At 40.8% G+C, this 24,185-nt stretch overlaps 2 protein-coding genes across 7 annotated transcripts in view; one reads left to right on the forward strand and one right to left on the reverse strand.

The window, feature by feature from the left end:
• trpm6 (transient receptor potential cation channel, subfamily M, member 6) lies at positions 1–19,907 on the forward strand. Of its 5 annotated transcripts, none has more exons than XM_035957481.2 (40): positions 1–364; positions 1,647–1,726; positions 1,966–2,004; positions 2,876–3,065; positions 3,377–3,590; positions 3,895–4,019; positions 4,170–4,341; positions 4,434–4,605; positions 5,227–5,350; positions 5,425–5,497; positions 5,775–5,875; positions 6,018–6,152; positions 6,808–6,861; positions 7,047–7,181; positions 7,288–7,404; positions 7,805–8,076; positions 9,303–9,531; positions 9,875–10,033; positions 10,162–10,317; positions 10,462–10,590; positions 10,734–10,985; positions 11,078–11,252; positions 11,678–11,792; positions 11,910–12,109; positions 12,200–12,332; positions 13,624–14,062; positions 14,255–14,948; positions 15,212–15,309; positions 15,461–15,563; positions 15,798–15,844; positions 15,966–16,030; positions 16,139–16,164; positions 16,282–16,338; positions 16,538–16,603; positions 16,721–17,016; positions 17,133–17,215; positions 17,290–17,495; positions 17,630–17,681; positions 17,821–17,933; positions 18,687–19,907. In XM_035957481.2, exons 1-40 carry the CDS (start codon positions 362–364, stop codon positions 18,779–18,781), a joined length of 5,994 nt encoding a protein of 1,997 aa, XP_035813374.2. In that variant the 5' UTR covers positions 1–361; the 3' UTR covers positions 18,782–19,907. The 5 variants fall into 5 exon arrangements, with proteins under 5 accessions (XP_035813374.2, XP_054867046.1, XP_054867047.1 ...); XM_035957482.2 differs by lacking the exon at positions 1–364 and adding an exon at positions 1,099–1,508 and having other exon boundaries at positions 10,513–10,590; XM_023290757.3 differs by lacking the exon at positions 1–364 and adding an exon at positions 1,100–1,508.
• The window catches only part of rorb (RAR-related orphan receptor B), a 23,975-nt gene continuing 19,009 nt past the window's right edge, over positions 19,220–24,185 (reverse strand). For both annotated transcript variants that reach the window (XM_023290760.3, XM_035957483.2), the window contains exon 10: positions 19,220–24,027. In XM_023290760.3, the coding sequence (XP_023146528.1) occupies positions 23,863–24,027 (165 nt within the window). In that variant the 3' untranslated portion in view covers positions 19,220–23,862. The remainder of the gene's footprint in view (positions 24,028–24,185) is intronic.

A 24,185-nucleotide genomic window follows, 5' to 3' on the forward strand; every position in this document is an offset into this window, starting at 1 on the left:
CGGCTTAAGGGCTGAGAATTTGTAAAACGTTTCGAGAATATTGAAATTTAAATTCTAAACTCTGAGCAGGTTTGCTGTGCAACATGTGGTCTGGCAGGTTAAAGGAGAGCTGCCTTTGTGAAACTGCAAGCTCTGACTTTATGCTCAACATACATCTTAACCCATTAATCATGCTTGGTGGTTCACCGCTCTGACTGTTTGAAGGAGGAGGCCATGAACTCCTCAAGGCTTCTTGTCAAGGCTCCCAGACCTTTGGACCATCGGCTGATAAAAGGGCAGTCAGTCCTTGTCAGAGTATCGAGATGTTGGGATTTGACTCCAGATCTCAGACTCAATCATGGTCTAACAGAGGAGCACAGCCATGGTAAGGTATTTAATTATAACTAATACTCATATGTACTGAATAGGTCAGCTTGTCTCCAGTCAGTGTATACAAAAAAGTATTACTAGTGGTTCTAAACCTTGGTGCTTTTTATTTACTTATTAGCTGTCATTAGCAAATAGCCAATGTTAGGAAATTTCAGCTGTGATGTTAATGTTTGCTAAAACATGTAACCTTATTTAACGAAAAGCCATGCAACTTGTTATTTAACGAAGTAGCTCAGGAAAATCAATTTACTTGACTATATTTAACATAAAGTCAAAATATGTATTTCTCCAAGTTGCTTTAGGAGATGATTACAGAATGCGGCATTATGTTGTTCTTATATTAGTAACATGTTTAGGAACAAGTAAAAGTTTAGTTTTTTATTGTGTTTTGACATTTTTGCATGATGTATAACATCACACTTAAATTCTACAGGTTTTCAATGAATAACATGGACGTTCAACTGATGGCAGGTGTGATAAATTACCTGTTGTGTGCATGTGAAACAGTGAAATTGAGTTGTCAAGAAGTTAATCATAAAATATTACAGTACCGAAACTGACATATTTGTCTTAATAGTTATCAAGGATGCTGTCTCTAGCAGAGCGGCCTCACCTGAAATGATTAACTAGCGCATACATCCACCTTTTTATATTGTTGTCATAAATCTGGATAACAGATAAGTACATAAAATACTACACAGAGCGTAGGATCTATAAAGTAGTTGATTTATGCTTCATTTTAGGAGTGTGAGATTTCTAAGATTGCAGCCGCAGCACATGGTAAAATGCTGAGATTTATTGGTGTAAATCTGCACATAGCAAAAACACTGTGAGCTACATGAGCTACACTGTTTTTGTGTAAACCCTGTTTAGTGTTTACACAGTCTGAGTCAGGGAGGCAGTACACCAGCTCCCCAACCACTGGGACTAATCTCAGGAAGGGGATGTGTGTATGTTTCCTAACAACAGTGCTCTCCTTAGTGAGACCATTGTTAAATCTGGCAGGGAAACGGAGAACAGACCTTAAAAAGAACAGGGGAAACACGAAAAAGTGCCGTTCAGGTTTCCATGAGGGGGATCGACAGTTGGCTCCCTGTGGGTCCGGGATATAGACTGCTGCAATGAGCTTCACTGAGAAGGTCACTGATAGCATTTCTTTTTCTCAGGAAGAATCTGTTTTCTTAGTGGAGGATGAGTCTGCCAATAAAGATTAGAATATGGTGCTTAACTGCGCCAGTCTGTGTACTGTAAGTAAACATTTTCTCTTCTTATTGCAGCCACGGAAGTCTTGGATTGAGGAAAACTTCTCCAAGAGGGAGTGTGTGAAGTTCATCCCTTCCTCCAGGGACCTACACAGGTAAACTGAAGTCTGATTACAGCGATGAGCTACCTAAAAGTGTGTAAAGTAGAAGATTTTATGATTCTCTGAAGAAAACACGGGCTGTTTTTGCTTTGTTAGTACATAGTTTAACATTAACAGCAGTGGTTGGAAACGGCATTCTTCTGAGAGCGGAGCTATTTGGCATTCAGCCCTTACTTCCAGGAATAGGGACCATCAGGATTCTTTGATAATGTGTTATTTCCTGTTTCTTACAGATGCACTCCAGTATGCCAAGTATGCCAAAGTTTGATCAGGTATAATTTGTGAATTGTGTGTTTGTGTCTCTTTATTCCATCTTCAATCCCCAGCATACCTTGCTAACACCCCACCCCCTATTCCAATGAAGTTCTTGTTTACTTATTGTATAAATCGCTCTCCCACCTCCCTCCCATTTTTCAGCGTTTCCCTCTTTTTCATTCTTTCTATTTTTCTCTCACTTTCCAAGCTTACTGCCAGCGTATATTTTAAAATGAACATAATAACAATGTTTGGGATTCAGAAAATGTACACATTTTATAGGATTTAAATGATAAATATAATCACAAGGACAAAGGGAAGTGAAGAGGATGGGCGAGAGACAAAGAAAGGGGAGCCTGGCTTTAATAGTCTAGGTGGAGGCCTTTCTTCTCTCGGAGCCTGTCATATCCCTTTAATTTTATGTAAACAATCCTTTGTTGAGTTTGAGGTTCTTTACCAACATAGAATACTTCATTTTCAATGGGAATTCTGTCTTTTTTGACTGCCTTACCTACCAATGGCACGTAGGCTTAAGAGTCCATGCACATCTGTTATTCTTAGGTTATGTTAAATTATAAGAATAATACTGTAGGAAGTTTTGGTTTGAGATTTCCTTAGGTGATGACAGAAACCTTTAGTGGCATTTAAATGAATTAGAATCAACTTAGGAAGTCTTTGTTAATGTGTTTTTTCATATTACTCTCCAAACACTTTAAATATAACCCTCCAAACCCACTAAATAGAGCATTTTCACCAATATATTTGGCTACTTGGCACAAATTGTTACTTTTGAGTGAGTGATGTCTCTCACAAGAAATTAGAAATGGCATTCATACCTTCACCACCAATTCCTATTATGCATCGATAAAGTTTCTTTGTATTTGCTAGATGCTGTTGTGGCCGACTGACAGGGGAACACTCTTGGCAAGAGTCCCTTCCTCCAGCATCCCTGCATCCCGGCCCTGGACAGGATGTGGAAGAGGACTGGTCCACGGAGCTCCACACTAGGGCCAGTCCTACCAACGCCTATGGGACTGTAGACTTTGAGGATACTGCCACACGTGTCTGTCGGGCCAAGGTCTGTATGTTTACTAACTGTATGTCTCTGTCTTGACTGAAGAAATGACATGTTTGCTCAATTTACTTTAAAAATTTGACAACATTTATTTTTTTTTTAAATTGAAGGTAAGCTTTTGCGCTTAAGTGAGAGGGACAGGGATCTAGATGTGCTGCTTGTGTAAGCTTTGGTTTGCTTTGATATAAGCAATCTTTATCAAGATGTATGAAAGCAAAGATAATATCTACAGTAAGAACAAAAGAATCATACTAGCATTACCTGATAAAAGCACAAAGGGCGTCTCAAATCCAAACAGCTTTATGTTTTGTCAGTATGTTCGCGTGGCTGTGGACTCCAAGCCAGAAGTGCTGCTCCAACTGATGCTGAGGGAATGGCAGATGGAGAGACCCAAGTTACTACTGACTGTCCAGGGAGGCTCGGAAAACTTTATCCTGCCCCCTAAAGTCAATCAGGCCTTTAGCAAGGGGCTGATCACTGCTGCCCTCAGCACAGGGGCATGGATACTGACTGATGGCATTAATACAGGTGCGTATTACAAGTAGTTAGATGCCAATATTTTGGCCAGTATATTATTATTACTATTGAAGTTCATGTTGTAGCATACCTCTATGATGTTCAGTTACCAGAAAGTATAATTTTGAGTAGAATGTACGTTTGTGTCTGCCATGCAGTTGTAGAATTGCCTCCTAATCATTGTCTTAGGCAATGTGAACCCATTAAGGATTCACATTTTTAGTGCATTCATTCCAAGTGTCTGTGGGGCGTAACAACATACCATGTCTGACTGTATATTTACTGTGCATTCAGCTACTCTTTACATACTCTCTAGGTGTGTCTAAGTATGTAGGTGAGGCAGTGAAAATATTTGGAGGCCACGACCTGAGGACGAGAAACACAGTTGGCATCACACCGTGGGGAGTGATTGACAACAACACAGACCTTATAGGCAGAGATGTCAGTACTACAATTGTGTTCCTTGCAAAATAAGAATCCTCACCAAATCCTGACACTAAAAATGCTTAAATGTTTCCAACATACTATATCCTAGATCAGTGTTTTACTATGATTGCCTCTTGTTGTGACATTAACTCAACACTGGTTCAGGCTTTCAGGCCCTACCAGCCACTGGGGAACCCTTTGAGCAAGAGGGCCTGTCTGAATGGTTTCCACTCCCACTTTCTGTTGGTGGATGATGGAACACTGGGAAAACATGGCTGCCAGCACGGCCTCAGGAGGAAACTGGAGAAACACATCCAGCTACAGAAGATACATCCCCGTGAGTCAGCGTGTGTGTTTTGGTGCAATGCATACAGAAGGCATGGGGAGTTTATGTGGTATTTATGTTGCTCTGCTCTCCACTCTCTGGAGGACTGAACCAAGGAGTGCCTGTGGTGTGTGTGGTGGTGGAGGGAGGTCCTGCCATTGTGTCTACAGTGTTGCACTATGTCAGCAATGTACCCCCTGTGCCAGTGTTTGTGTTTGAAGGATCGGGTAGGGCGGCTGACCTGCTCGCCTTCTTACACAAGCAAACTATTGACAGGTATGTTGGCAGTTGTAGGTGTGTAGGGGATCCATAATAGTAGCTCTTATGGATTCATGTAGTTGTGTAAAACCACACCAATTACAATACATGTGGACCTTGATAGTTTATGTATCAACTATAATGAGCAGAAGTGTTGCAAATATAGCTTAAAGTCACAGTGAAACTTAAGTTATCTTCATTAATGTGATGTAATACTGAGTGAAATAGAAATTCTGAACATGATTTTATACACCTACCTGGGTTGTTGTTGAGGAGAATAGAGGTTACCACAATAAATTAGACCTCAACCACATTATTTGGTTTTGTTTTTCCCTCATGTATTTAAACGCATATTTCCTAAAACGATACCAGGCTGCCGACAATCCCTTAGTTAACGCTCAGGTGTGGTTCATTTGTTGAGAGGATTTAGTGAGCCACACCAAATCATAGTCGATTTATTTCATTCATGTTACTGCCTCTAAATCCAGCATGAGTCTTCCAAAAAATGTTCTCCTTCAAACGGTGTCAATAACAAAGCAAATCACAAAGGGTGTTATATTTGTTTTAGATGTCTGGAAATTAGAGCTGCATCATTTTAATGACTGTGTTAGTGAAGATCTGACCAACACTTTTCTTTAGGCAACTGGATGCTGACATTGAAGAGGACTTCCTCATCAGGATTGGAGATGTGTTTGGAATAGAGAGGGCTGAAGCCACTCACCTTTACACTCTCCTCCTGCAGTGTATTGATCACAGACAGTCTGTGAGTAAAACAGTATTTAGAGAATATGCGTGTGCTGTCACTAAAGACACTAATCACTCATCTATGAACAACAGATAACCATCTTTGACTCAGAGTCAGAGGACCAGATGCCACCAGATGCAGCCATTTTGACTACTGCTCTCAAAGGTACTTGTTTTCTCCTCTTGATTGTGATTCTAAACATTTTCTGTACAGACATTTTGCATTAGCAGTAAACCCACAGGTGTAATTGACGAAATTAACAACAGCTGCATTCATTGTAGAGGAATGATTTCCAGACTTGGTATAAACATCATTAATATTAGACCAGGGCTTTTCCTGCTAAGCCAGTTAAAATGACAGCCAGGAAAAAAGTCATGGTACAGTCCAGGAATGTACACATATATATTTAGTTGTGTATTTATTTGTTCTGAATGATAAACAGGCACGAAGGCCAGTGCTGCAGAGCAGCTCAGTATGACTCTGGCTTGGGACAGAGCTGACATTGCACAGAAAGAGGTTTTGGTGTATGGACAGCATTGGCAGGTGAGACTGGCACAGAGGAGCACTACTGGAGGCTGAAGTTTAATTACATGTCATTAATGCAGAGGAGGACTATTTTACATTGCTATCCCTTTATTTTCTTTGATCTTGGTGTGATCATATTGATTTAATGTGCTGTGTGTAGGTGGGTTCCTTAGAGCAAGCCATGCTGGATGCTCTGGTGATGGATCGTGTCAGTTTTGTCAAATTGCTGATTGACAATGGCATGACCATGAGCCGCTTCCTCACTGTGGATCGCCTCGAGGAACTCTACAACACGGTTATTATAATATATTTAACTATCTGCTTTCTGCTTCTAATTTTTAAGGCATCCTTCCTTCTGATTTTCTCATTTCATTGATCAAGAATACAAATACAGCAGTGAAATATATTTTGAAGAGCTATAAGTAAGATGTTTTTTCATAAAACACTTTCCCTACCCCACAACACTTTTGTCTGTCTTGCTGCGCTGTTCCCTCTTTTGTGTTCCCTTGGCTCTCACTTTGCAATACAAAATACTGAAATGCTGTTGTTTTTTTTGTTTCTTTTGAAGCACAAATTCCAAAACTGTATCTTTGATTCAAATCACAATAATACATTGTAAGTGCTTTGCTCCAGGATTCGCTGCGTCTGGTGGTCAATTGCATCCAGGGTATTTTCCCAGTTGTTGTTCTAGGATGCTTCTTGAATCACAGAGCTCTTTGTCATATATTCACACTTGGCTTCCATCACACTGCCTTTATCTTTTGTGTATTAAAGCCTGTTTACTTATTCATAACTCTGGAATAATAAGTCCCAAAAAGAAACAAGTTAACAGTCGCTGCTGTATATATCCAACTGTGTTTTAAAGCAACCAGTAGATGTTTTTGCTCTGATTTTGTGTTCTGTTTACTTGTCTGCTTTTTCTAAATAATATTGCAAATTTCTCTCCCCAGCCACAGGGGCAGACACACCGCTTCCTGCACCACCTAGTTGAAGATGCAAAACAGGTGAGTGTTGAGAACGAGAATTACTGTAATTATATAAATATCGAGTTACATAGTTTACTGGAGACAACATTGATGCATTCTTGTACATTGTAGATGCAATACTGACATTGTTTAATTTACTGGAGTACCCATATAAAATCTGTATATTTCGTCTATATCTGCTGTGTCAACGTGTGTGTGTGTAGACTTCTCTTCCTATAGGTTACCATCTTTCGCTCATCGACATGGGCCTGGTGATAGAATACCTCATTGGAGGGGCGTATAGAAGCACCTACACACGGAAACACTTCAGAGCTGCCTACAGCCGCATGCAGGAAAAAGTGAGCATTGACAGTTCAAAGTCTTTTTTGTTATCCGTGTGTTCATAGATGTGGTACGGAGTGGTTTGATTTGAATTAGCCTTGAATTATCTCCTGTTGTTTGTAGGAGGGTAGATGGGGCAGCTCTGCATCCTTGTCTAAACACAGACGAGGACTGATGCCAACCTCTGCGAGTCTCCAGGACCTACATTTCTTTAGGACTGCACAGCCATACAAACGCAAGGTTGGTGGGGGATTTTTTTTTTTTTTTTTCATTTTGAGTAATATTTTGTCAAACATAAAGTTTCTGTATGTAATTCAAATCTACACATTAGAATTGAAACAATTTAATATATCCATCTCTATATGAGTCATTCCAGAATTGGAGGACATTTTACGTCAAGCCCATCAAATTTCAAATAATCCAATCTTAGATGACAAATTCTCTTAGTTCCGTGTAACACCGCCATAACATCTCTGAGGCATCTTCAAATGTTCACATTAAAAACTGCATTATGGTACCTCTTCATTTGCATGTCTACCTCTCCTTTTCATAATCACACTTTTGTGTAGCCCTGTCACCTTTTTTAAATTTCCATTCGATTACTCATTTATTTGTCCATGCTTCCAAATTTTCCATTTAGGAGCAAGATGAGTCACCTGAGAGAAGTCAAGAAATAACACAGAGTCCAAGCCTTGGTGATGCTTCGCTGCTGGTTTCTTTCAATTTCAACGACCTTTTTGTGTGGGCTGTGCTTCAGCAGCGGCAGCAGATGGCGCTGTTCCTATGGCAACACAGCGAAGAGGCCTTAGCACGCGCCACTGTAGCCTGTAAGCTTTACCGCTCCATGGCTGTTGAGGCCAGGCAGAGCAGCATGGATGACAACATTACAGAGCGATTCAAGACGTATTCACTGTATGTATGGTCTCATGAAAAACTTACCACTAATAAGTAGTCATATAGATATTTGAAAATGCAATCATTTGATCCTATGTGAGCCAACACCTATGGCAATGATTTCTAAAGATATCGTTAATTTTTTAGCCGCTGTCATAGAAATAACAAACAGGTTAGCCACGTGGGCAAAGTAAGCACATTTGTCAAAACTTCATATCTGTTAAATTAAAGTCAAGGGTTCTACACCAGGTGTCTGTGATTAGTAGCAGGTAGAACTTGTCTTCTCTTTAAGTGGAAGGTGTCATCATGACAAGATCGAATTGTTCTCTAAGGCTAAAAGGTTGTGAGCAGCTATTAGTTTAGCAAGGGATTGAAAATGATCTCCCAAGTACTTTGAAATAAATGCTTCGACTGTGAGAAAAATTATTTGAGTGGAGTAAATGTCAATTCATCCATGCCTGGCTGCCCCAACAAATTCAGCCCAAAAGGAGACAGTTTGACACAAAGAGAAGTCTCCAGAGCCACAGAATTTCAGCACAGTATCTGCAGGAAGCCTGCAATCAGAAAGAAATTGCAAATATTTGGCCTGCACATATTTTTTTTTACAGTAAGAGTAGACATGTTGGGTTCAGATCAAAAAAAGCTTTTCATGAAAAATCTCACCCCAAATATGTTAATGGAATTGTTATGGTTTGGAGTTCCATCACCGCTGCAAGGTCTGGACAGTTTGCAGTTATTAATTCAACAAGTTGAAGTTGAACCAGAAGTAGACTTTCTAGCAGGATGGTGATTCTAAACACATTTGCAAATCCACCCAGGAATGGCTCAGAAGGAATAAATAATAGTTATGGAATAAGCTAGTCAAAGACCATATTTGAATCCTGTGGAAATGCTTTGGGATGATTTGAAACGCTTAGAACAAGAACGAAAACCATCAAATATCTTGCAGGTGAAAGAGCTTTGCACAAAACAGTGGCCAAAGGTTTGAGGAAGTCGATGCCATAGACTGGTTGACTGTGTGTGTGTCAACATATGTGATCAATAGCAATCTTTGTAGTAGCATGATTTAAGACCTGTTGAGTAATTTCAATCATTTAGATTACAGTCTTGATGGTAGAGATAGTCATGTCAATTCTGATTCAGTCCAATGTTTTGAAATATTTGATGTTACAAGTGGGGTTTTGTTTAGTGTTTTTAGATTTTTTCTTTCTAAATATCGCATGTCTCTCCTTTCTCTGTCTCAGTGAATTTGGTCAGCTGGCGGTGGATATGTTAGATTGTGCATTTCGTCAGAATGAGCAAATGGCTATGAAGCTGTTGACCTCTGAGATGGAGGCATGGAGCCATTTCACCTGTCTGCAAATGGCCGTCTCCTCATGTCATAGACCGTTTGTCTCACACTCCTCCACTCAGACCCTCCTCACAGATCTCTGGACCGGTCCGCTCAACATGAGAAAAAACTCCTTTTGGAAGGTAAACCTTGTAGAAGATGTCAGATAAACTAGATAAAATTCATATTTTGATCAGATTTATTACACCTGTAAAGTTGTCTCTGATTCTGAGTGTCATAAATTCTTTGGAACAGTGTTATTTAATCATTTGTAGCACTGTAAAAAAAAAATACTCTCTAAAGATAATAATACTCACTGTGTTCTGCACTCCTAGTATCACCTTCACATTACAATTAGTCATTTGAACCAATGTTAAAAAAAATTTGCTTCATTAAGCTACTGTTTTTATGGTAAAGTATGGTTTGACGATGTGTCTTGATAGTTGGACAGTCTTCTGTGACACACTTATTGTGACTTTGTTTCAGATCATTTTAAGCCTTCTTCTGCCTCCTGCCATCCTGGTCCTGGAGTTTAAAAGCAAAGCTGAAATGTGCCACGTACCACAGACCCATGAGGCAATGCTGTTCGGACTTGACTCTGTCAAGTCAGTATCAGCCACTGAGGGAACTGATCAACCTCAGACGGTAAAATGCTAGTGGTGCACTCAATCAGCACCATTTTCAAGTTGGATCTGGACTTGTAATAGCCTCAGTATGACATGTCTCTTGCCTGGTCTGCAGTCCTGTTCCTTTGCTCTCTTCTACTCTCATAGGATAGTCAAGATGCAGAACGAGGCCTCTCTTGCCACGACAAATGTTTTGGTCCTGTTTCAGAAACTGTATCCTCTATAACTGTGCAGTGTCTGTCCTGGATAACGAGACTCTATGATTTCTATACAGCTCCTGTTGTCAAATTCTGGTTTCATACAGTAAGTGGCATGTGTCTTGCTATGTTAGTGAATAGTTAATAAAAAAGTTTTCCTTGTGAAAACACATAGATGTGTGGTATTGAATGTTTAATGTTCTCAGTTCTTACTGTGTCTCTCCAAATGTTTTTCCTGTGTCAACTTTAGATGTCCTACTTGGCCTTTCTGATGTTATTCTCCTTTGTTGTCCTGGTGAAGATGGGAGACCAACCCAGTGTTCAGGAGTGGCTGGTTATAGTTTACATCTTGTCCACTGCAATGGAGAAAGCCAGAGAGGTGAGTGATTCAATGGAGACATGTTATTTTCTATTAATTAATCTCTTTTATTTAAATATTACTCTGCATCGGTGTATGCATATGTGCTTCATTTGTTTTAAAGTGTTATACTGAAGATATTCAAATATTTACCTTCCAATTAGGTATTAATGTCCGAGCCGAGAAAGCTGCGCCAGAAGCTGAAGATTTGGTTCTCAGAGTACTGGAACATATCAGATTTCATTGCAATCCTCCTTTTCCTGGCTGGACTGGCAATGCGTTGGCAAGCTGACCCCTACCGGACGGCAGGACGCATCACTTACTGTCTGGACATCATCTTCTGGTTCGTCAGGGTCTTGGATCTGCTGGCTGTCAATCAGCATGCCGGCCCTTACCTCACCATGATCACTAAGATGGTCAGTAGAGATTGTACAACACCTGCTGGAGAGACAGAAGTGGAGAAGTAGTATATTATTTACCCCTCCCTCCTTTCTTTGTGTGTTTCCAGACCAGTAACATGTTCTTCATCGTGGTTATGATGGCAATAGTGCTGCTGAGCTTCGGGGTGTCTAGGAAAGCCATCCTATCACCAGAGGAGGAGCCATCCTGGAGCCTGGCTCGCGATATAGTCTTCCAGCCCTATTGGATGATCTATGGAGAGGTCTACGCAACAGAGATAGATCGTTAGTGGTTAAATAGAAAACTCTAGATACTTATTAACCAATGTTTATCTGAGGCAGTAGAATTTAAACCTGTTGCCTTGAGTTCCTTAGTGGAGGTGCCTAATGGCAGATTGCCGCAAGGTCAGAGTGCCACTTATCATTCAGTCAGTCAGTCTCACCTCCTTAAGTGATCCTCACTTGACTTATTTTTGTTTTACTGATTGTTTTTGACTTCAGACTGTAGGTAAATGTGGTGGTTGTCCTCTTTGTGTCGTGTCTCTGATAACTTTATTTAATGCAACAGTTGATGGTGCATGTATACAAAATGTACTGTAGATGCAAGGGACTTTACAGCAAAAGTATAATTGTGCATATTGTCATGATGTGGGATGAATATCAGACCAATGTGTTTGTGTGTGTTTGTGTGTGTGTGTGTGTGTCAACAGCATGTCATGATGGTAAACCATGTCCCCCAGCATCCTTCCTTACGCCATTCCTCCAGGCAGTCTATATGTTCTTCCAGTATATCATCATGGTCAACATCCTCATTGCATTTTTTAAGTAAGCATGTTTACCTAATTTTTATTTTGCAAAATCCTAGCAAAGTTTTTACAGTGTGGAAACCCCAATAAAATGTGTTATTATTGTCTCAAATGTATGTTTTCTTCTTATTAACAGCAACATCTACTTTGATATGGCTTCAACGTCCAACAAGCTGTGGAAGTACAATCGTTATCGCCACATAATGACCTATCAAGGGAGGCCATGGCTTCCTCCGCCTCTCATCCTCCTCAGTCACATGGCCATATGTTTGCGAGCCATCTACAGGAAATTTAGTGGAGACGCTGAGCGGGAAGAAGAGAGAGCCTCTGGACTGAGTGAGTGTGACGGTGTGTATGTTTTGGATCGAAAACTAATTCAGTTGTTACGTATACACATCATTCTCCTGCCTTACATGTCTTTTCCAGAGCTCTATCTGGGCCATGAGGATCGCAAGAAACTCCATGAGTTTGAGGAGAAATGTGTAGAGGCCCACTTTCATGAGCAGAGTGAAGGTCTCCACAGCAGTCAGCTTAACAGGATCAGAGCCACAGCTGAGAGGTTGGATTGGTATTCATATCGATTTGTATAAACCTGGAGTATAGCAATTAAAGGGATATTTCTTATTTTGTGCTAACTAAGAGAATGCCCCTCCAGTTCTTGTTTATTTCGTCCACATCATCTGTTTGACTTGGGTGCAGAATGATGTCAGAGTTTCTCCTTTCATGAGCAGTCAGCTTGGATAGAAGCATTTAGGGGACTTAGGCAGCTAAGAAGAATAGTTAAAAAATAATAGAGAAATGTACTGTTGCCCTGTACAAGCTGGTTTTGTTGTGGTACAAAGAAGTATACTGTACATGAATAGTTCCTGTAATAAATGGGAGGTCAAACATTTGGACCAGGTGCAAAAACAAATATAGTCTTCCTACTATAACACCCACAATGGCTCATTCTATCAATATATTTTCCCTTGTTATGATTGTCATTGTGCTGCACAGTGGCTTGGTGGTTAGCACTCTTGCCTTGCACCTAGAAGATCCCTGGTTCTTGTCCTGGACTTCCCAGGATCTTTCTGCATGGAGTTTGCATGTTCTCCCTGTGCATGCGTGGGTTTTCTCCGGGTTCTCCAGCTTCCTCCCACAGTCCAAAAACATGCTGAGGTTAATTGGTAACTCTAAACTGTCTGTCAGTGTGAATGTGAGTGTGATTGTTTGTCTGCATATGTAGCCCTGTGATAGACTGGTGACCTGTCCAGGGTGTCCCCTGCCTTTGCCCTAAGTCAGCTGGGATAGGCTCCAGCCCCCTATGACCCTAATGAGGATTTAGCAGTGTATCGATAATGAATGAATGGTGGATGATTGTTATTGGTAATAAAGTATTCAAGTTGACCATCTGTCTGCTAAGATGGCAGCTGAGTCTCAGTGGCCTCATATGTCTATTCAAGAAACACACTTTTTTCTTAAATGAATCACAGATGGATAAAATGCGTGAATAGTGATAGCGTTCTTGTTGGAGATTTAAAACAGATCATAGATTGGAGTTGTCTTTTCACGGATTTTTGCTAAGTAAAAGTAAAATTGAGTTCCATTGTCCCTCGGCACAGCAAGGATGTGTTTCAATCCTGTTAACACAGACTTCACTCCTGTCTGTTTGACAGTACATTTTTTTTTATAGTATATGCACAATGTCTCAATTAATTGCACAGTCCCCTGGACTCCTGCGCTGACAAGTTCTGTTAGCTGTGAGATTTGTTATGCAGCAAAAACTTCAAACATATACTACTATTAGTAAAAGATGAGACAGCACATTTCAACAGTGTAAACGTATTTTATTCTCATCTTTGTTTAACTAGAGCAGAAGAGATGTGCATGATGGTGGGGGAGGTCTCAGAGAAGGTCAACTTCATTCAGAACAGCCTCTCAGAGTTAGACTGTCAACTGGGCCAACTCCAGGACCTTTCAGCGCTGGCCGTGGACACCCTCGCTCTGATCTCTGCTTCTGACAGCCTGCACCAGGAGGAGGCACGCCTGGCTCAGTGTCGACTCGTCACAGATTCCCGACACGTCCTCCCTCACAGCTGGACCCTTCCACACAGAGCTGGAACAGACTGTGATGTTCCTAATATCCGACGACTGATGGCCAAATCATGTAAAAGTACCCCGCCTTCTTTGCTAAAGGGCTATACTCTGGTGGCCAGTAGATGTCCATCACAGGAGTGCCATGTGCGAGCCAAGGGAAGCCCAGGAGGAAGACATGGACACACTGAGGAGGGAGAGGAAAGAGCAAAGGAAGTAGGTATAGCAGTTTAAAAAAGAGAGAAAATGTTGCAAACCTGACCTCTGCCTGTGGGGGGAGACAAGCTAAAAGAGATTATTTTTGCAGCGCCTCAACGTATCGCAATATTATTTTGATATCGAACACTGTCTGCTCAACATATAATAGCTTGCAAAGCCTAAAATATTTTGTTTTACACATTTTTCTAGGGTTCACATTCTGCTATTGTTGACCACCCCACTGAGAGTTGGATGGCAGTTTCTAGACCTGCATCCCATACTTCCTTCTCTCACTTTTACGGCGGCGGGGTTCATCTCGGTGGTATCAGGGATCAGACACCTTGTGAGTCATGTGAACCATCTCGCTCTGGGTCTCCTCTTCCTCCCAGAGACTTGGAGTCACCACATCATAAACTTTGGACATGTGACCCATATTTATATGCCAGTCAGGAGGAAATGTCCATGGAGGAGGGAGAGGAAGAAGAGGAGGATGAAGAAGAGGAAGAACCAGAGGAAGGAAGGACACACCAAGAGCAATCTAATATAGAAGCAATCAGAACTTCTAGCAATGCTTTGCTTCTGTCTGACCCTCGGGACGTCTCTGAGGGTTTGATAAATCCGGCCTTTTCCCTGGATGACAGCCAACCAAGTTCTCGGGCCAGACATTCCAGCCAATGGAGGAGACCCGTGAAATCCTCCAGGTGGACGCGTATGTCCCGAGAGCGTCCCTATGGCTTCTGCAGGTCCCTATCATCCAGTGTGGAGAATATGACTTTCTCTGGAGCACCCCTCAGCCCAATGAGGGGATCATTTCCTTCTCTCAGTGAAGCAATGAAAAGAGAGAGTCTGTCTAATAGGAGGACCTTTAGGGATGGCACATCACTACGGTGCAGCAAGAGCCAAGGTATTGTTGTAGATGCTAATGCTGGGTTAGAAAGCTTAGTGATCCAGAAATCTTTATAATCATGCAGTGTAGGCAAATATTGACCTCATTTTGCAAAGGGATATAAATTATTGTAATGTGCAGCATCCCTTTTCTGTGTCCATGATTAAGATAGTTGAAAAGCAAACTTTTTATAAATATCTCCTTCTTCTACTTTTGTGTACTGGATGTATGTTTGTGTTACCATACATCCACATGCTTACAGATTGTGTTTGTTTCTACAGAGTGGTCCAAGTCGTCTGACTTTGATCAAGTCTTGGACAGCAGAGGCAAAAACCAGATCCGGAAGACAGTGAAGATACAAGAGAGAAATCCAGATAGTGTAAACAAGATGTGTTATTCCGAACATACTGTTGAGACTCACTGTACATATATCTGATAAAATGTCTCCATGAAGGTTCAGTAAGGCAGTGAACATTGCAGGGATCACAAATATTAAACCTTAAAACCCTGTTATTTCTTATGGAACATAGGCAGCCATGCAGTCCCTTTTGTCGGATGCCTCCTGGAGAAGGCGCCAGAAGTTGACAGGAGAACCTACTTGTTGGTCAGCTTCAACCAGCCTCAGTCAGCTCAGTAAGGTCTAGTTTAAAATACATACACACTGTAATAGTACGTAGAGCTTTCAGTGAGCAACTATAAATATGTGGTTTGCAGTTGGTTTGTCAAACCAAGAGTTTTCTGGATTTATTATGCAACCAATCTAGCATAGAAATAAACAAGCAACATTATAAATATGTGCAATGTATAAATTACCATCAGTGTTTTGTTTTAAAGATTTGATGACTAGCAGTATTATTATTGTTTCAGATTTTGAACCCATCGATTTGTTGCAGAAACAGGTGTTTTCCCATCAGGTAAATCAGAATATTCTGTTGTCATTTGCAGTCACATTAAAAATATTGAGGAAATATCACATATACTGGGTGTAAAATATGTCATTGAGATTGGTCTGATCACTGCTGTATTGACCTTTAGGATGTGTGGAGCCCCACTCACTCAGTATGGAACAGCTGGGCCAGATCCATGAGCCTCAGGTCTTCGTAAGTCTGCCCTTCTTCAGGGCTGCCGTAATAACCATCTATTTCAAAACATCTGATTGTAATAATCATCCAACATTTTTTTTTCCTTTATGCCTCTTTATGTTGCAGTTTACAGAGTGGCATGGCACCTGAAGGTATTTCTGAACATACATTTTGAATACATTTCCCATAAAATATGTTGTTTTAGCTAATTTGGTAATTATTGTGAAATTTACTGTTTACTGTAATTTCGCTTCCCTTTATTTTGCCAGCTGCAGCCAAGAGCTCCTCGTTCCAGTCCACTGACAATTTGTATCCACACTATTCAGGTATTAACTCAGTGTGCAGGAAATCATGATTGATTTTATCAGGGGCTGTAAACATTTTCGGTGCATCAAATCCCTAAAGGGTTTTCCATGTGGAATCATCTCTTTTGCATCTGCTTTTTCTGGGATTCTAGGAGTAATTCTGCTTGAATATTATATATTCATATGTAGTTTTAACCACGTTGTGTCTGTGTGTTACCAGCCATGGAAAGAAATAATCTGATGAGACTGGCTCACACCATTCCCTTCACTCCTGTTTCCATTTTGGGTAACTTTTGTTTGGTGTTACAGTCACCTGATTTCTCGTTCAATAATGATGTTTTACTTTTGAACTTCTTTGCATTGCTTTCATGCACTTCATTTAGTCTTTGCTTGTCCTCTGCAGGAGGGGAGCAGGTGAGCGTCTACTCCCTGGAAGAAGTGCCCTCTGATGACCCTGCATCCAGCTCAACCTCCTCCTGGTCGTCACAAGGCCAGACTGCAGTGCTGCAGCCCCTCTCCAGTGAAGAGGGCTCTCTGGATGGGGGTCTCCGGCGGGGCTGCAGGATGCTGTGTACCTGGGCAGAACAGGACGTGCTCCGACCTGGTCTGGTGTACGTGGTCAAAGCCTTTAGGCCAGAGGTAGTTCGCGCCTGGCAGAGGTACTTCCATGGTAGCACGGCACTGCAGCTTTGTTTAAGGGTACGTGTTGTCACTCTCTTTAAAGTCTGACTTTTTGTAGGCATATTAACAACTTTAAATTCCCATAAACTTTAACTTCATAAAGCTTTAAGTGTACAATCCACCTATCTTTTCAGGAGATTCAGCAGCAGAGAGCAGCCCAGAAGATGATGCAAGTGTTTAACCAGGTCAAACCTGATGATATGCACCACTCTCCAAGGTCTGTGTGTTTTTCTCTCTTATGTGTATGTTCGTGTGTGTTTGCATGTAGTAACTGCGTTTTCTATCCACCAGATTTCTAGATGTATCATTGGTCCTCATGCATTCTAATGGCCAGTGGCTGACTATTGAGAGGAACATGTGTGGTGACTTCAGGAAGTACAACAACAACACAGGAGAAGAGATCGCCCCCTGCTGTTCATTGGAAGAAGTGCTGCTTGCGTTCTCTCACTGGACATATGAGTATTCATGTAGGGAGCTGCTGGTGCTAGATATACAAGGCAGGTCCTTTTATGATGTTTGTGTTTGCACATGAAAGTTGTTCAGTGTGTTTGTGCATTTTATCTTTCTTTCTATAATTGTCTTGCCTTTCTTTTTTTTTTTTTTTTTTAAATTCCTGCTCTGTTCTCGACAGGTGTGGGAGTGGAGCTGACTGATCCAACAGTTATAATGGCAGATGACCAAAGGTACAGAAGCCATTTCTATCTGATTTCAGTAATCAATCAATCATGTTTGATCATTTATAAACTTCTAATTACATCAAGTATGTATTGAGGAAAGACAGATGTTAAACGTTTTTCTGTTGTTGCACTAATGCTCTTGCAGTGGCAGCAGAGGTGAGATGCTTTTTGGTCCCGATAACCTTGGAGATGCTGCCATCAACGGTTTCCTGCAGAAACACTCTTGCAGTGTTTGTTGCCGCAGACTGGGCTTAAAAGGTCAGAAATACACAGAATCGTTGTCTGAGAGAAAAACAGAGAGAGTCAGTGAATGTGTGCATGTTAATGATATTGAAATGCTTGGAGAGTTCTGTTTTTTTTCTGTTTTAGCATTTACGTGTGTTTTTTTTCTCCATATGTATTTTTTCTCCCTTGCGCACGTGTGCATATGCATGTACTTGTATGTCACCTCTGTGTCGTCACTCAGGAGGCCAACTTGGCTCTGAGAGAAATCCCCAACAACTTCAAATGAAGGCAGCACACACCAACAGCCAGCTAATTAAGCCGCGAGTGTTCGTTTATTTCTATAACAACAGTAGTGTTTGAGGCATGGGGGTGGGCCCTGCTTTGTGCGATGTGCTGCACGGCCTTTGATTACGTATTAATCATGTCTTTGTGCTGGCGATGTGCTGCTGAGACATTAGCTTTGATTAGCTATTAATTAACGTCTCTGGGTAGACATGATACCGGCATCTAGAGGATAACCGCGCGGAAAGAAACTGTGCTCAAAAACAAACAAGCCCAGCAAACAAACACACAAACATTCAGACACAGTTGTTTTGATATTTCAAAGGTGCGTTGTGTTTCCTCTTCCTCTTCTTGTGTCCTCTCCAAGATTTCTCCAACAAATCAAACCAAATTATTCATGCTGGATGCATGGACTTCCTCCCAGGCCTGTCAGTATTCTCTTTCTTGTGGTAATGACTGTGTTATCGGAGTGACATGTCGCTAACTGATGTTTCTGTTGTTCAGATTTAAGGAAGCGTCCGGACAGCTGCGAGAGCAGCAGTGAGGCAGAGTCGACGTCGGGGGAAGAAGAACAAGAAGACGATGAAACCAGGATGTAACCTTTGACCCAGGAAGTAGGGAAGAGAAAACGTGCACTTTCACTAACAGATGTTTTCATATGTTACTGCCTCGGAGTTGTGTCAGCTCGGACTAGTTGGCAGAGTAGAAGAGTATGACCTATGACCAGACACGAGAGATTTTCAGGATTTTTGTAACTTATTCTCAGAATGCTAATAGGGTTCTCCCAGTATATTAGAAAGGCTTTCAGGGGGACAGCAATAATGCAGGGTTTTCCTTGAAAAAAGGTTTTATTTCATTGTGCTGTATCTCATGAGCCTTAATAGGAAATACATAGAAAACCTTTTCAAGATTTTACAAATGTCTAAACTACAATTTTTTTGCTTATGAAGAATTAATACATTTGCACATTCATTTTGATTAATTTACTGGGATGAAATGTCTCCATGTATGTGTGAGTCAGAAGAACGAGGCAGAAATGCACCCATAAAATTTATTTTATTTTTTTTCTTCCCACAACAAAATGTCTACAAAAGCGATAAAATATAGAATTTAACAAAAATCACTTCAGACCTTCACATTGTATATACATCTCAAAGGAGGACTCACTAAGGCCCCTGCATAGCTCTGAACTTCAACCCAGTCTGATCCATCAATTATGGGTGTTTGTGGCTCTCTTTATTGCAAATGCATTCATGCACACGTACACTCTCTTATTCTCATGTGAAAATGAAAACTCCGCAGTAGAGCTCATGGATTTATGGTCGAGTCAGAGTTCAGAGGCCAGCAGAGTCCCCATCAAATGAAAAAAAAAAAAAGCATAAAATGTAAAAACGGTTTGTCAGTGTAATCAAATACACATTTTCCTTGGAGTTCCCCTTTTTTGATTGGTTTCTCAAGTAAACTCACACAGTAAAGCATCTACGCCCCACTCTGCCAATCCGTCCTCTCCTCACTAGCTATGGCACTTTGAAAACAAACAAAATGTCTCATTTTTTTTTTGTATTTTTTTGTTTTATTGTTTTGTTTCGTTAGTCCTGTGTAAAAGAGGTTCTGTAGCCCAAGTACCTTTTAGGTTCCAGTTACAGATTGCTACATTTTTGTTTTATTTGCTCTTGCTGGGACGCAAAGACATTCTAAACAATAAATTAACAATTTTCAACACTACTCCAATTGCACACATGTGTAATGCATCAAGATAGTTTACAAAGCATTGGTAGAGCAAACATCATCTCACTCTCTTTTCTTTCTCACACACACACACACACACACTCATGCTCACTCTGGTTTTCTTAGGAAAGGGAGAAGGAGGTTTTGGAGTGTATTTGACTTAGTGTAAGAAATGCGTTTCAAACCAAGCGTATTAAAAATGTCTGCGCAATTCGTCCGAGTCGCCGCAAAGAATGGCGACAACTTTTATTGTGCGCTCTGTGATGTCATTCTGTGTTGATGGAGTGGTAAAGGCGCATGATGCGTTCAGCCCCTCACACTGAACAGGCTACTCCATAACATTCAGAATAGATTGACCCTCCCCACATCGTTCCCTCCCGCAGCAGGTTAAGAGTCTCTGATCCAGTTCAATAAGGCCAGTTCAGAAAGGGCCGTTTGCTCAGTGGTTGTAGCAACTCACACATTCAGAGGTTGAGGGAAAAAAATCATTGCAAATCCAACAAATTTAAATTGGTTGTGTATAAATTAGAGCATTTTATTTAAAAATTATTTCAGCTTGTGAAAAAGAATTGCTTTGAACTGACTGAATTGATGTGGAATTTGCCCTAAACCCATTGCCCACCCTGCCAAAAAACCTCTCCCACGAAACCCACATTATCATGAGAAGAGAAAACACAAATAAGCCCCAAATGTTTCATTGCAATGAAACGTCATGCAAATAGAACAGAACAACAATAGGCTAATAGTAATAGAAGAATAGTAGTCATAATAAGAACAATAATAATAGTAAATAGTAATAAAATAAAAAATAATCTTACAATGCAAACATGACAGTAGTAAATGCCTCCAGGTCTTATTGCTACAGTATCTTACTTACAGTGTTGCGTTGCCACTCATTCCTGCCAGCACATCCCCCCTCGCAACCCCATCCCACCCCTCTGATTCACAGTCTAACAAGGGAAAATAAAAACATCACACACAAAAACTTCTTATTCAGAGTTGGAATTCACTGTCCCAGGGGTGTTGTGGTGGCGTTTGAATCACAGTTTTACTAGTGGACTTCCCTCTCTGTCCCGAAAGCAGCAAAATAAGCAGTAAACATGAGCGTACAGTGGTGATGACAGCACACTGACAATATAGTATATTTTTTTTGTTTTTCTTCTTGCGCTATGTAACAATGCTCGTCATATAGTCTGGGCTCTAAAGAGATTTGGACAGTGAATTCATGCTCTGTACACACGTACACACAGACATACATCTATCAAAGCCTTGTCTGGGCAGATTCCGTTGCCGGCATACATTGGCGCGCCGTATGCCGTTTTTATTCTAAAAAGTTATTCTTTTATAATTCTTTTTTTTTTGTAAATTTTGCAAAAATATTAAAACCCTCTTTTAATGCAAAGTCAGAAAAAGAGCTGCTCCCTGAGAGATGCTGTGTAGTGCATCGAGCCTTAATGAGCAAGTGATTGTCTTTAAGAGTCACTGGCCTCTGATCTGTGGTCGGGTCAGGGGTTCAAGGAATGACGCTGGACTTCGGAGGAACCTGTAAATGATCACTGACACAGCATGGAACAGATGAATGTGAGCAGATTGCTGATGGTTAACATTGGTGCTTGTTGCAGACGATTTTGTCCTCCACACTTAAAAAACACATATGGACGGATACAAATTAATAAGGATTCCAGTGTTTGTTTATGCTAATTAAGACGTTATCAGTCTGACTGTACCTTTGGGAAATCGGAGATTTGGCCACTGTGCAACGAACATCAGGAAACCTAATGCAGGTCCCCTTTTTTAGTGCTTTAATAACACTAGATCAGAGTCCACTAATCATAGCATTTTAAGTGGAGGTAAAAGTGCTATCTTAGATAAAAATAAAAACAAAACAAAAATAACTTCAGCATAATTGCCATTTTGTCTACCCTGTGTTAGGTAACAAGCTATAAAAGCACCATTAGTTCTGTGTGACTATTATGTAGAGGGTCACTTATTTTGATAAATGCCTTATTTTGAATTGGAGCTCTTTAGCTGTGCTGAGATTTCTAAGAGCTAATCATTGATCTCTTTGCAGAAGTAATGCATACGGAGCATCTAATGGCTGCATGCAGGAACTACTAAAATCCATCAATGATTTTTTAAATTGTTGATGGTGCTGCTGAGGCCCAGTAAAATGCCCGGTAAAGCCAGTGTGATTCTACACAGTGGCCAAATGCTGTTTAACAAAACACAGAAAAAGCAACAAGTAAGTGCTAATAATTCTGGAATGACAAAGTAAAAAAAGTGATTGTCTATCACAGCTTCCTTGATCAATTGTTATTGTAAATATTGCAGCTTTAAATAATGTCAAAGACGATTGGAGGCTATCAGCATTCTTCACATCTTTCAACCAGTGCTGTTTTACGTCCTAAACCCAGACCACACTGTGTTACGCTAAAAACACTGCAGAGTCTGTGGTGGAATGAGTATAGATGATTATTAGACATAACCAATGATCGAGAGTGAAATATAGTGCATTCTAGTTCAGACTGCTACCCTGTTCCGAACAGCTAAAGCGAGAAGAGGAGGAAAGGAGAGGAATAAGATCAGAAAGGCAGTGTGAAAGTTATTGCTCTTTAGAGAAAGGGTCCTACATATTCACAGCCTGGAGTGATTGGCATCCATGGACTGGATTGTGCAAATAGTGATTGGAGGGGTGAGGCCTTCTGGCACTCAGACAGGTTTGAGTTATTGGAAAGTTGTGAACTAAATTCAAGTTTGTTTTGACTCCATTGTTTGTCTTGATTTTGTTGATTTTTGGTGGACTTCTTCATTGAGAGTTCTGTCCACTTCTGTATGTCAGAAATTTACATCAAGGTCCTGATACATAAGACGTAAAGGGCAGGGTTAAAGGGAATTTGGGAAAAGGTGTGGGGTTCACTATGAGGTCCTGGTTTCTGATTAGTGGTTTCCGTTTGATTGTTTGAAAGCAGTCCAGCTTTTATTGGACAAAATTATTGCAGCGAGAAAAAAATGATTGATAGGATGGCAAATCTGCCAGATTTTCTTTCTTGCAAAATAGAATATTTCTGTATATATCTTCACCTTGAAAAGTAGTAGCCATTATTTTCTTTTTAAATCCTTCATATGCTCTCTTTACATTTCTATAAGTTCTGATCAGAAGGATGTAGTACCTTCTTTACATATGAACAAAATCCAGACAAGGCTTCTATATATCAACAAACCCAAATCGACTCCCAGTTTTTACCCAGTTTTCTTTTACAAGTCTCAACTTTACAAATTCTGTACACAAGAAACTATCAAATAAAATAAAAACACATAGACAAGGTATAGTCAGCCACAGTGGACTGCTGTATATTTAAATTAGGACTAACTTATTTTAACATAACAAGAAGTAATACTGGAATCCGCTCTCCACTAGAAGAATATCTACAATAGCTTCTCTAAATCCACAGTTCCCTCCCCCATCCAGCTTCTTCAACTTCACAATGTCTTCATGTGAAAAAAAAAAAAAATTAAACAAAAACGATTGTTTTCAAAGTTAAATCAAATTAACTTACCCATTTTTTTTTTTTAAAAGATCGACAGCTTAAAATTGTTCCTAGATGTTTTAAAGTCTGTACATTTCTGGTCAGTCAGTTCAGTTCAGGAGACAGGTGGAAGCCCCGCTCAGGTTGTGGCTTGGGGCGCGTTTCATTTATATATACATTCTTCAGACTGTATCGGTGAACGGGATGGGATAAGTGCTGGACATTCCTAGTATTGTTGGCGGTAACTCTACGTTTCTAGCAGATGACTCCTTGCCCACCAGCCTGAAATGTGCCTGGGGGAGCTCGGAAATATGTGGTTGCCACGATGACATAGTCGATGTCGCTCCTATCGTCTTGTCAGAGGTGGCTGTCATGTTTTCTTGGTCCTCTGCTGACGCCATTTGTTGCATTTGGACCACAGGCAGTCACTTGGGCATCGCCATGGCAGAGTTTGGGTCCGGGTTGAAGAGTTCTTTGTAGAGCGGAGGGAAGAGGACGTTGACTGTTTCTGGGTGGAGTTGCTGGAAGGCCTGAAGCTCCTCGGTGTGGAGCGTGCACAGGGCTGACAATGTTGGGATTCGGCTGATCAGCTGCCAGACAAGAGGGAGAGACGGTCAAGGACAAGGGAATCAGAAGTCAGTTTTTTGTAAAGCAGTTAGGCTTCTTGTGTTTTCACATTGCTCCACCTGTCCTTGAGGCCAGAGGTGCTACTGTCTGTGTTTGATTTGTGTTTTCACTCATCAGGAAC

Source organism: Amphiprion ocellaris, chromosome 6 (genome assembly GCF_022539595.1).
Source record: "Amphiprion ocellaris isolate individual 3 ecotype Okinawa chromosome 6, ASM2253959v1, whole genome shotgun sequence".
NCBI lineage: Eukaryota > Metazoa > Chordata > Actinopteri > Pomacentridae > Amphiprion > Amphiprion ocellaris.

Coding starts and splice junctions, on each gene's coding strand:
- trpm6 (XM_023290757.3), top strand. Junction 10,591..10,733: donor CAATGGAGAAAGCCAGAGAG/GTGAGTGATTCA, acceptor CCTTCCAATTAG/GTATTAATGTCCGAGCCGAG. Junction 12,333..13,623: donor ATCAGAGCCACAGCTGAGAG/GTTGGATTGGTA, acceptor TTGTTTAACTAG/AGCAGAAGAGATGTGCATGA.